This window comes from Panicum hallii, chromosome 9 (assembly GCF_002211085.1).
Source record: "Panicum hallii strain FIL2 chromosome 9, PHallii_v3.1, whole genome shotgun sequence".
In the NCBI taxonomy this organism is placed as follows: domain Eukaryota; kingdom Viridiplantae; phylum Streptophyta; class Magnoliopsida; order Poales; family Poaceae; genus Panicum; species Panicum hallii.
The window spans coordinates 66,657,323-66,669,898 of NC_038050.1; the positions used below are offsets into that span (position 1 = coordinate 66,657,323).

A 12,576-nucleotide genomic window follows, 5' to 3' on the forward strand; every position below is an offset into this window, starting at 1 on the left:
AGATGCGGTGAAAGAAGAAAAATGAAAGACCAAAAGCACGTGCCGGACGGTTAACATCGTTGGAACGTCAAATCAATCAACTCCTGTAGACCATTGTGATGGGAAAGTTTCCACCTTAGGCCCCGTTTAGATGCACTCCAAATTCCAAATTTTTACACTCTCTCTCCATCACATCAATTTTGAGACACATGCATGGAGCAGTAAATGTATGTAAAAAAAACTAATTGCACAGTTTAATTGTACATCACGAAACGAATCTTTTGAGCCTAATTAGTCCATTATTAGATAAAATTTGTCAAATACAAACGAAAGTGATACAGTAGCACTGTTGCAAATTTTTTGCAATCTAAACAAGGCCTTAGGCCTTCTTCGGTTAATCCTCTCGAGCAGGGGACTGAGGGTGTGTTCGTTTTCTAGGGTCTAAAGTTTAGAGGGGTCACATCAAAGAGAATCTTGTCATTTAGAAGTATTAAATAAAGTCTAATTATAAAACTAATTGCAGAAGCCCAGTGCTAATTCGCGAGACGAATCTAATGAGGTATATTAGTCCATGATTAGCGGATGATTACTGTAGCATTACTGTGGCAAATTATGGATTAATTAGGCTCATTAAATTTATCTCGCGAATTAGCACCCATCTGTGCAAAAAGTTTTATAATTAGACTTTATTTAATACTTCTAAATGACAAGATTCTCTTTGATGTGATGTGTCTAAAATTTAGAGGGCAGGAAACGAACACGCCCTGAGAGGGATTGGAAGGGATTAAGGTCTTACTCAATTGCTAGTTCATCCAGTGCTATAGCAGATTATACAACGGAAAAGGTGGAGGAAAGAATTCGCTACATTTGAATACGAGGGAGGTGTGTTTTGCGATCACCAAAAATATTTTGATATCAACAATGGAATTAGTAATACGCCAGAGCACCTCTTATTACCACCTATTATAAAAAATAGTTTTTTAATATTACAAAGAGGAATAGGTAATCTGCTTGAGATACTTTTAGTGGCCTGATGGGTCTGGAGGTGCTCTTAGTCTCCTCATGGGGCTCATGCTCATGGCGCACTCTTGCTCTTGAAAAACTCCAACTGCTGCATCGGCCAAGCAAAGAATCTTGCACTTCGGAATTTAAACTTTTAGAGAGGCAAAACTAGAAGAAATTGGTCATGATCAATTCACCCATATTCACACGAACAGAACAGCAGTAACGGCTAAATGCAGATCGTGTTTTTACCGGACAAGGAAAATCCCCCCGGTGTTCTTCTTTACCTACAGTATGCAACAACTACCCGACCCTACTGCTCTTACAGCTATCCACCACGTCTGTAGCACTCCCATTCATGTCACTACAGCTACTCCCCAACCCCACGCTGCCGTTGGTGCTGCTCCCGCCATCTCTGTGGCCGCCGGTGCGGCCGTTGCTGCCGCTGTAGAAGCACACGACCCTGCACTTCACCACGCCCGCGCCGGCCAGGTACACGTGGAACCCCGGCGCCACCATCATCTTCACGCTGGCCGGCTCCAGCCTCCCCGCCCGGCCGGCCGCGGCGTCCTCCATGAACCGCGGGTCGAAGCGCGCGCCGCGTTCCGCGCGCACTACGGGGAGCGGCGGGTGGACGGACCGCGCCAGGAGGCGGACGCCCCACACGCCCTTGGCGGCCAGGAAGAACGCCTGCAGCAGCGGCTCCGGCCACGCCCGCGCGCGGGCCCACCCGAGGGAGGACACCACATCGCTCATCTTGGCGTCGCAGAACCGGCTGAGCCCCTCGCTGTAGTGCTTGGTGCCGTGGAGCAGGACCTCCTCCCACGTCAGCACCGCGACGGCGTGGTACGCCGCGAGGTTAGCCTCGCACCGGCCCGCGGGGTCCGGGGTGTGGACGTCGGCGTCGGTGTCCAGCTCGAAGTCGGCGTGGAAGGCGCGGTTGAGGAAGCTCTCGAGGTTCGGGCCGGGGCTGGCGGGGCTGCGCAGGTGCGTGGACAGCGCGCGCGCGAGGTTCCGCACGGCGGCGCGCGCGGTGGAGACGGCGCGGAGGAAGGTGTCGACGGGGAAGGCGGCGGCCGTGGGCGTCGGGAGCACGCGCGCCTCGAGGCGCGCGAGCTTGAGCTCCAGCTCGGCGAGCGAGTGCTTCAGGCGCGTGGTCTCCTCCAGCGCCTCGTCCCGCGTGCGGGTGGCCGCGGCGAGCCTCCGGGAGAGGTCGGCCGCGGCGAGGCGCCACTGCTCGCCGTCCCCCGCGTCGCCGGCCCTTCCCGAGGCCGACGTCGGCGACGGCGACGAGCGCGGGGTGGAGCGGCGCGTGAGGGAGACGAACAGCGAGCGGATGACGGCCCCGGGCGACGCCGGCGCGAGGGCGCGCTGCTTGAAGCGGCAGTCGGAGCAGGACACCGCCGCGGCGTACGCCGCCGCGTCGGCGCCGTCGCCGGCCTTGCCCCCGCGGGGCGTCTTCTTGCTGGCGCCACCGCCGCCGCCATGGTGGAGCGGCGTCGGGACGTGCGCGTACTTCTTGTCCGCCTTCTCCGGCGCCGCCTTCGCGCCGCACCGCTGCTGCTTCGGCTCGTCGGAGCCCTGACGGCGCATTGCGCAGCGAACAGCTCAACCACTCAAGCACGGCAAAACCGTCGTGACAGACGAGACGAGACTAGGCGAGGGAAGGGAGGCACACTTACGACGGTGGGGAAGGCTGGGGGAGGGGACGGCGACGAGACCATGGCCACCGCGGACGATGGAGCGCGCTGCCCGCGTGATACGTACAGCTCTCTGCCGCGACGCCCCTCTCCTGACGGGGATCCGACTAGGGGTTTTCTCGGGTTCCGATGAACTCGGTGCGGTGTGGCGGGGTGGTGGTGCTGGTGCCGGTGCCCGTCCCGTCCCCGTGCCCCCGCGGTGGGTGGTGGCGACGTCGCGATAGTGCTGCGGCCTGGGGGGGGGGGTGGGCGGTCGGCGGTCTGGTGCTGGTGGTGGTGCTCCCGCGTGGGACGTCGTTTTTGGCAGCTCGCTTCGGGCTCACGGGGATGAGGTGAGGGGGATGGGGCGCGGCGCGGCGCGGGACTTGAATGCCGGTCAGGTCGGGTCGGTGGCGACTGGTGCGAGGTTAATGCCCTGCTCCCCTCCCCGTCTTCCTCCCCTCTCGTCCTCTCCATCGGAGTCTTGATTAGTACTATCAAGTACTGTCTCTAATGGAGTCAGGGGAAGTGATTTTGGTTTTGTTTCCTTATCTTTGGCCTTGTGATCCAGATCCCCTCGGCTCTCCTGGCTTCTTGGAGGGATGTAGGCATGGGCAAAGGCAAGCAGGCTGTTGTTCGCTCGTACTACGCTTCATGCTCCCTCGTACCGTGACTGTCACATGAAGCATCTGTCGGACATGAGTACTTGTCGAAGCACTACTCTACGTGCTACGGTGACGGGCATCTTGCATGTTCTACTGCTCCGATTACGTATACTACTGCTCATTCACGTCTTAAGCGGTGTGCGTACGTAGCGCGCGGGGGGGGGGGGGGGGGGGGCGGCAACGAAACCAAGCGCGAGAGAAGAAAAGCCTGTCGCTAGACACTGGTCATGAGCTCGAGCTCGAGACGGCGGGGCACGTTAAGAGCGGTTTCGTTTGCCGGGTCGCGTAGGTCGGCGTCATGGTCCGGAGCTCGATCTGGATCGGAGACACGATCCGTAGCCAGTGCGACGAAGTGAATGCCACCATTTGTCCCTTCCGTGCTCGCGACGTACGGCGATACCAGTCACACGGGTTGGGTTCTCCGTTGTCGCTCGCGGGCTCGCGGCAGAGTTGCAGCGCGCCAGGAAGGAGCCAAGGACGACGTCTGCGAACGACTCGCGCAGTCTGATTGCGATTCCAAGTCAAAGCGCGCGGTTCACGCTTCATCAGAGCAGACAGCAGAGGACCGTCAGGCGCGACAGAGAGAGGGCCGGGCCACGGCGGCAGCGCTCGGGAGGCCCCAGATGCTGAGTCTGAGGTGGCCTCTGTTTCGTCGGACTAAATTTCAATACCACCGTATATTTAGATATCAATTAAAAATATTAAACATAGAATATACAAATATAATCTAATTATAAAATTAATTGTATAAGCCGGGACTAATTTGCAAGAGGAATCTATTAAACCTAATTAGTTCATTATTTGATCATATTATGCTACAGTAAATATGTGCTAATTATAAATTAATTAATGATAAATTAATTGGTCTGTCTCGTGAATTAATCCTATTTTATGCAACTAGTTAGTTTATATTTAGTCTCTTAATTGGTATCAAATATACGATACATGTAGACAAGTTCTTACTGTAATTAGGTGATGTCTCATAACCAAAAGATGCGTACATTTGACGACGCAGGGGCTGAAGTTGATTTTTCATCGCATACGGAGAAATCGTCAGGATTAAGCTCCACGCATCAGCGGACGACTTTCGCGAGTGCTGTACCTGTGAGTGAAATTAATGAACCGGCCGGCACTGTCATTCTCCGGTGTCTGCTACTGGTACGTACCGTGACACCGGCCGTATGAATTGAAAGGTCCTCGGATTCGTGTAGCTTGTACGCGACAGTTGCGAGTCCCGGACAGCTGAACCTGACATCTTTCTTCGGCGACTACTGCATTTGCCACTCTAGAGGCGTCGTGGCACAAGACGCAGGCGAAGTGATTGAGAGGTTCTTAATTTTGATGGAGATGGCACTGCCATGTGTCTTGATCTTGGTCCTGATCTCCTCTTCAGTCCCCACTGAGAGTGCCACTTAGCCGTCTCGCAGCTATGGGGCGGTAGTAGTACGTGGGGTGACGAAGGATGGTTTGTGCGCTCTGCCGCGGAGGATTCGCCCGCGTCCTACTGCGAGCGGACTCGGAGGAGAAGGTGGAGGAAATGCAATCCAGCGTGAGATGACCAAGAGGATGGAGAACGGCAAACAAAAAAAAAACTTGGAAGATATGGTAGCGAAATATTTTCCTGGAAGAGAAAACCTTCTGGGAATCGATGCAGGAGATCGAAACGAGGCTGGATGCGTAGCCGTATAGGAGAGTTTCATGCAGTAAATTTGCACCAAGAAGGAAGCTAAGGATGCACCTCTGATGTACAAATGTATGGTAGTATCAAGTTCACAGGGAGATCCCATGACATGCCACCAGGTCGGTGCTTGAAGATCAACGTACCGTACCGTCTCCGTCTGTACGCTCTTTCTGCAGGGAAAATAAAGGAAGGAAAGAAAGAAAGAAGAAAGAAAAGGTAAAGAAGATCAGCTAGCTGCATGCATCCTAGCCTCCATACATGATTCATGCCGTGTCATCTGCACTAGGCTGAGTAAGCACTGCTGCCAAAGTGATGGTCCCGGCTTCCACTCCTAAGGACACATCCCAGGCAACATGCCCTGGTCCTAAAGCGTCGCTCTACTGTTGAACCATCAAGGATTCAGGATTATTGATGTCTGAAACTTAGCAACCATCGATATTGCCTTTTACCTCGCCCAGTGAATCCACACTGACATTGACTTCTACTCCATGTTCAGGGGGGGGAATGACTTCTACCTCTTCAGACTCTACCAGGTTGTTGCACACATGGTCAGAGTCGTCCACCATTTCTGGCATCCTTGTTCTAGAACAGAAGCGGCAAATGCAAGAACAGCAGCTATCTAGAGGTCAGAGGAGGAAGGCGCACAATCCGTTTTCAGTTCCGAGTCAGTCGGCTTTCGGGTGTGACAGTTCAATGCAGGCCGCGCGTGCCGGAGGAGGCAATTAGCGCTACACCGGTACTGCACGCTGATCAGCAACCGGCACAGCAGCATGTTGATCCAACTATTGAAGGCCCCCTCCGGTCTCTCATCACGCACGAACCACTTTCAGCCAGAAGAGCACCTGCCCCTTTACTCGTTGATGCACACCAGCGGCCACTGCCAGCCACGGAGCACACCGTCCTCTCGGTAAACGCGCACGCGAGGTACGACTTGCAGGATCTGAAGGACGGTCGTAGCGCTGCTCATCGGCCTCCGAGGAGAAGAGGCCCTCTCAGCGACGTACGGGCCGAACAGCAGCGGCGGCTCCTCTGCCCACGTTTGCCGTTGGCGCGCCCCGGGGGGGGGGGGGGCGGGGGCGGGGGAGGCGGAGAGCGGGGGGCTCGCCGCCGGCGTACGCGCGTAGCTCCCCGACGCCTACGGAACGGGGAACGGGAGAGGAGAACGCAGGGAACGGCCGGAACGCCGCGGCGCGGCCACCCTGGGGGTGGACGGTAAATGAAATACAGTCCACCCCCTGGGTCCATCGTATCAGTCGGATCGTATATGAGAGGCCAGGATTAGCGTTGGTATTTGCTCAGGGGCCAAGGCTGGCTCCCTTCGTCTACCTCCGCTCGAGTGCTCGACTGTCGTCTGCCGGTTCCCCCTCGACGACACGCTGAGCTCCCCGGAGGACGGGAGGCGGACGCGCGGCGCGGGGGGTGTTGGTGCTCGTGGCCGGATGCCCGGATACACTAGCGGCCATCGGGACAAGGCTCTCGTCCCCTCCGGTGTCTCAACTCGACCCATGCTTCAGAGAAAGGGGCTTGTCAGCTGTGGCTGAGCAAGCAGACAGGCCGCTGTATACAGATGCAGCGCGAGGACAGCGATACAGCTAGCTAGACGAGTATACGCATGTACTGAAGTCCTGGCACCTAACCTGCGCCTGCGCTTGTACGTTGTTGCAACGATCGCCGGATCGCATTCATGCACGTAGGGACGGGTACAGTGCGTGGTTACCGCTACCCCGGCCACCGCCAAAGCGCACTGGCAGCAGCAGCGCATGCATCACCAGCCACACGCAGCGAGCGAGATCGCAAGCAGTTGTGTGGGCACGATCGAAACAGGGCAGCGTGGCTAACATCCATCATGTCTGAAACAACCAGAGTCATCTGAACCTGACATTAATCATCTCTCAAGAACAAGACTGATACACATTGCTCCGCAGTCAATTTTCTTTTCCATCGGTTAACAAACAAATTAGCAGTAGCTGGGTCATCACAAGGGCATGAAGCTGATCCGCTTGAGGAGGCAGAAGTAGGCGAGGAGTCGGTAGGCGAGCGCCATGGCGAGCAGGATCCAGACCTCGCGCATGCCGCCGTCGAGGTCCACGGTGTCGAACGACGGCGACGACTGCAGCCGTTGGCACCCGCCGCGGCTGCCGCAGTCGTATGTCAGGTGCCCGTGGTACTGCGCCTTGAGCAGCAGGTTGAACCCGTAGTGCATGAAGGACACGTACTTTAGCCACCGGATGAACTTGGGGATGTGCTGCACGTAGTACCCGCCGGTGAGGAGGAAGAGCATGAGCACCAGCGACGCCATCACCCCCGCGCGCTTCACGCTCAGGATGGCCGCGCCCAGCAGCTCCCCGGTGCCCTGGCTCGTGAACACGATCAGCAGCGTGGCGAGCAGCGTCAGGAAGAAGCACGGCACCGTCCGCCGGAGGTCGGCCATGAAGTAGAGGATGGCCATGAAGAGCACCGGGTACACGACGTGCGGCACGGCGTCGCACAGCGTGCTGCTGGCGTAGTAGGCGCTCAGCCGGTACATGTCCGCCTTGCGCTCCTTCACCAGGTACAGCTTCTCGAACGGGAACACGTAGACGGAGCCGAACAGCGACGACGACGTCCAGAAGATGCAGATGTAGAAGATGAGCCCCACCTGGTCGCGCAGCTGGGCCTCGTTGCCGGTCTTGGACTTCCACCAGAGGAGGCCGAGGAGGAGCGCCACGCCGACGGCCTGCGCGAGCCGCATCTTGTCCAGGTAGTCGGAGGCGCGCTCCCTGAACGTGCGCCGGGACAGCACCGCGAACTGCTGGAACCACCCAATGCCCCGCCGGTCCTTGCGCGCCCGCACCGCCAACCGCAACTGCTCCATGGGCGCCCTCCTCGCCGCCGCCTCGGCGCCACCGGCGGAGGCGGCGGACCTGTACTTGAGTTGCAGGTGCCTGATCACGTGGGACCTGAACTCCTGGGGGTCCGGCGAGCCGCGCAGCGCCTCGGGGACGCTGATGTCGTCGAGGTTGCCCGTGGCGAGGTCCAGCAGGAACTCGGCGGGGTTCATGGGGATCTCCGGGACGAACCCCAGCGAGGAGAAGTGGTGCATGCAGTCCCGGGCCTTGCCGTGGTAGATGGCGTGGCCGTCGGAGATGAGCAGCAGCTTGTCGAACATGTGGAACATCCGGCTCGACGGCTGGTGGATCGTCGTGATGATCGTCCTACGCGTCTGCAAGCATCCAAGAGTAAACTCGATCAAATGCGCACAACATCATTGTCGTCGTTGATCGTCAGTGGCTTTGCGCGCAAAGGAAGCTTACCTTGGCGAGGCGCTGGAGGATGAGGATGAGCTTGCTCGCTGAGGTGGAGTCGAGCCCGGAGGTGGGCTCATCGAGGAGCAGCAGCGATGGGTCGACGAGGATCTCGTACCCGATGCTGGTCCTCTTCCTCTCGCCTCCTGACACCCCCCTCACGAACGCTCCGCCGATCTTGGTGTGCCGGCACCTGAAACCACCGGATCGATGATCACAACTCATTCGATCAACATGCATACATGTGAATTAAATTCCATTTTTTAAAAAAAATAGCAGACATGCGATGATGAACAAAAAGAAAAACAAATTCCAAAACAATCTGGTAAACAAACGTAGCAGTGATTGAGCAACCTCTCTAGATTCAGCTCGGTGATGATGGCATCGACCCTGTCGCGCTTTTGCTGCTTGGACATGCGAGCAGGGAGCCTCAAGAACGCGGCGAACACGAGGGTCTCCTCCACCGTTAGCTGTGGGAAGAGGACGTCGTCTTGAGTCACAAATCCAATCCTACAGTTACAGGTTCCCAAAAAAAAAATCCTACAGTTACAGGAATGCCGAACACGAGAAAAAGAAAGTAAGGGAAAATATACCGATGATAATTTCCTGATTTATCTCTACACTTTTACCTTTTCTTGAGATGGGGGTTGTAGGGGGTGTCATTGTAGGTAATCTGGCCCTTGATGCCACCACTGAGCCTGCCTCCCAGGATCTTGAGCAAGGTGGTCTTGCCACTGCCAGATGGGCCCATCAGCGCCAGGATCTCACCAGGGTCCACACTCCCCGCAATGCCCTTGAGGATGTGCTTGCTGCTGCTGCCCTGATCCACCCTCATATGGGATGCAAAGGCCACTCTTGCAGCTGTGAGGGGGTTCTTCAAAGTCATCTTCACCCTGTACTCAACATTCTCAAACTGTATTTTGCCCCCAAAATAAAAGGTTCAGCTTCCGTGTAATTTGATAGCGATGGAACATCACCCACCGTGAGTTATTTGTACACTTAACAATTTCTTTTACATCGTAAACATGAGTGCGTTATGGTAAAAAAGCTAATACCTTGAGGAATATTGGAAGAGGGCCATCTTTCGTTGGCCACAGATGCTCCTCCTCCACGTCGGTCTCGGCATCTCCATTGCCATGCGAGGAAGGAGGAAGATGGTGGCGCTCCACGATGGACATCTCCATCCTCTGCTCATCGCTGATCTCCATTGTTCCCTCTAGGGAGAGGCCGAGAGGAGTTGTTTCAGAGAGAGAATGAAGCATATGGCACCCCTCTTCTTTTTTATGAAGTGATGGGTAATAAGAGGTGTGTCAGATCAGCTTAGGTAACTACTAGCAACCAAGATCATGCCTACTCTATTGTATTTTTTAAGTTTGCGTGATTTGGTTCTTAATTTTTACCCTGTTTGGTGACCCACAATCTTTCTAAGGGGCTCTGGTACGAGAGAACCTTCCACTCCATTGGATATAACAATAACTGACAGTCCAACACTACCTGTTGCTGATTTGATTCAAGTTCGCGTCATTACCGTGTATTTGGTTATTAGAGGAAATTAATAGTAAGGAATGTAAGTTTAGAGGTACTACTAGATTGGTTCTCCGAAAAGAACAGTAGGTAAATTTCCATACCCGGTTTCTCTTGAGCTGCCCAAGGTCACCATGCTAATAGTCTTAGATCTCTGTCATGAACCCATGATTAGCCTTTTCACCTTTGCAGTCTGCACGGTCTTGCAAAATGTCCAAATTCCTCTGCCAAGTCATAGTTTTTATTTGTAATTTTTCTTTTTTTTTAAGAAGGAAGCTGCACCTTCAATAAGGTTTCTAAGGTCTTACTTTTTTGGAAAGACCTAAGGTCTTATTGGAATTGGCAACTGCCAACACCCATCAACTGTGGTATGAAACAACCACAATCATCCAAACCCGACATCATCTTCCAAGAACAGCAGCAAGAAGAACTGATGACACACATGGCATTGCTCTGCAGTCCCTTTTTGTTTCACCGGTTAACAATCAGAAACATCCACAGGCACGGAATTAGAAGTAGCTAGGTCATCACAAGGGCGTGAGGCTGATCCGCTTGAGGAGGCAGAAGTAGGCGAGCGCCATGGCGACTGGCGAGTAGGATCCAGATGACTATTGCATTTGAATGACTATTTGCATGCATGTCCCGTGTTATTATGATTCATGAATGGCTATTTTGTTTTGAGCACCATGACTTATGTATGTCATGTACGTGGTTCTTCCGATCTGCAGTACGACCGAGACCGACGATCCGTCACCGTCGCGGGATACAGACCGGTCACAAGGGGGCGGTCGACGATGCAAGATCCCACAAGGCAACTGAGACCTTGCTTAGCTTGCTGGCCCCGGCCGTGGACGAGGACCACCACACGTGACGTGGCCAGTCTTCCTCCGGCAGTCCACGCGCCACCGAACACCCGATCGAACGCGGCAGGCGGGCGGCCCCGGCCCCCTCGCGCAAACAGGCAGGCATGGCATGGTCTCGTGCTCCGATCCCCAATCCCATGGCCCCGGTCCCCGGACCCTTTCTTCGATCATGGCATGCGACGCAAACGGCTAGCAGATGGTCGCAGTTCGTGGGCGAACGCAGAGCGGCAAGCGTAACTAGTGCGATTTGTCAGCGGCGGTGCCTGCAGCAGGGGCAGCCTTGTAGGTAGTGGACTCGGCAGAGCGGACTGCCGCTGCTGCCGGCGAGTGGCGTCGCCTGTGCGCGTGTCTGTCCCGCGCTGGCTCTCCTCGCGCCAGTCCAAACCGCAACCTCTCCGCCGTCGTCCCTATGTTGCTGGTGTTGCCCACGGGATGACACGGGGAGTAGCCGCGTAGGCTGTTGGCCATAGGGATGAAAATGTTTGAAAACATCGGTGAAAGGTTTCATCACTTTCATTTTTATATATTTTCATCGAAAACGATATGATATTATCAGAAACGAAAACAGTATCGCTATTCTGGTAATTTCGGAAATGAAAATATACGATCAAGAATGCATCGATAATGATCCAAACCTATCAAAATGATATTTTAAAAAATAATAAATATATTAAATCATAGACCACAACACTAACTATATGACTTGACACATTCCATACACAACTACTGATGATTAACATATTAATCAAATATCCATCCATCCATAAAACTAACAATAGTCCCATAAAACTACGACATGTATCTCATTTTATAGTACTAAAAATTTAGACATTAGTCCCACCATCCATAAAACTATCCATAGTCCCATAAATTCAGATCGCTAGGTTGTAATTTTTAGTTAGGATAAATGAGTCATAACTCTCTAAAAATATAGATATAATATTCTAAAAATATAAATAGCGGGTGTGTTGGCATTGTACATGAATATAGTATTTCTATTAGTAAAATATGGTAGAATACTATGAAAATACGATATTTCTCGAAAACCATCAAAAGGCGCTCAAATCGTTTTCGTTTTCATTTCCATATTTTTCTATCATTTTCGTTTTTATTTTTCAGGTAATTGTTTTTATTTTCATTTAGTTTTAAAAGTTGATAAAATCTCGAAAACAATCTTCGAAAATTGAAAATTACCATTTTTATTTTCATTCCAAGCTGGCCATTTGGATCTCGGCGTCTAGAAGCGTAGTTCCAAACTCCAAATTCGAGCTTGCTAGCTTTGCTGCGCCTTGGCCTTTTCCGTTGTGAAGAAGTGGACCTCAGATCTTCTCCTCGCTGCCATGCATGGCGAGCATGGAAACTGACGGATCGGCAGGCCAAGTTTGCGACTCACGAGTCGACCGCATGGCGCGTGACTCACAGCTACAGTACGTTTGGTCCAGGTGCGCATGTGTCGCCCTGCTCTTTTGGAAGTACAGGGCCGGGCCAAGGCCAAGGAATGGCGCTTCTGAAGGCACCTTTGACAATGCCGACATGGACCATGCTCAGAAATGATTGCGTCAAAGCAAGAAGCTTTTGGAGGCACTAATAAGATAATCGACGAGTCAACTGAATGATTGGAGAACTGGCACGTCACGGTGCCGGTGCGGCTTGCCGGCTTGGCATGCCAAGGCACTGTCGGTACAGATAACACGGCACCTTTAGTTCCTCGATGAGTGAGCTTGGTCGGGCTCCCCTGTGTCCCTGTACTCCTTGTACCAGAAAAGAAGTTGTTATCTTGTTTTTATCTTAAGCCAGACCGTCTAACTAAGTTTTATAAAAAAATAACAATATTTATGGTACTAAATATGCATCATTATATTCACCATGAAAGTTACTTATCGGTGCTACATATGTTGA

At 53.5% G+C, this 12,576-nt stretch overlaps 2 protein-coding genes across 2 annotated transcripts; both read right to left on the bottom strand.

Moving 5' to 3' along the window:
- Nucleotides 1–1,152: 1,152 nt before the first annotated feature.
- Nucleotides 1,153–3,120, bottom strand: LOC112875841 (IRK-interacting protein-like). The gene is made up of 2 exons (XM_025939836.1): nt 2,664–3,120; nt 1,153–2,562 (listed from the first exon to the last, which is right to left on the bottom strand). The coding sequence occupies exons 1-2, from the start codon at nt 2,703–2,705 to the stop codon at nt 1,285–1,287; spliced, it is 1,320 nt and encodes a 439-aa protein (XP_025795621.1). The 5' UTR covers nt 2,706–3,120; the 3' UTR covers nt 1,153–1,284.
- A 3,861-nt stretch (nt 3,121–6,981) lies between these two features.
- LOC112872572 (ABC transporter G family member 26) lies at nt 6,982–9,498 on the bottom strand. The gene is made up of 5 exons (XM_025935608.1): nt 9,346–9,498; nt 8,920–9,203; nt 8,645–8,800; nt 8,300–8,483; nt 6,982–8,208 (listed from the first exon to the last, which is right to left on the bottom strand). Exons 1-5 carry the CDS (start codon nt 9,496–9,498, stop codon nt 6,982–6,984), a joined length of 2,004 nt encoding a protein of 667 aa, XP_025791393.1.
- Nucleotides 9,499–12,576: the final 3,078 nt, after the last annotated feature.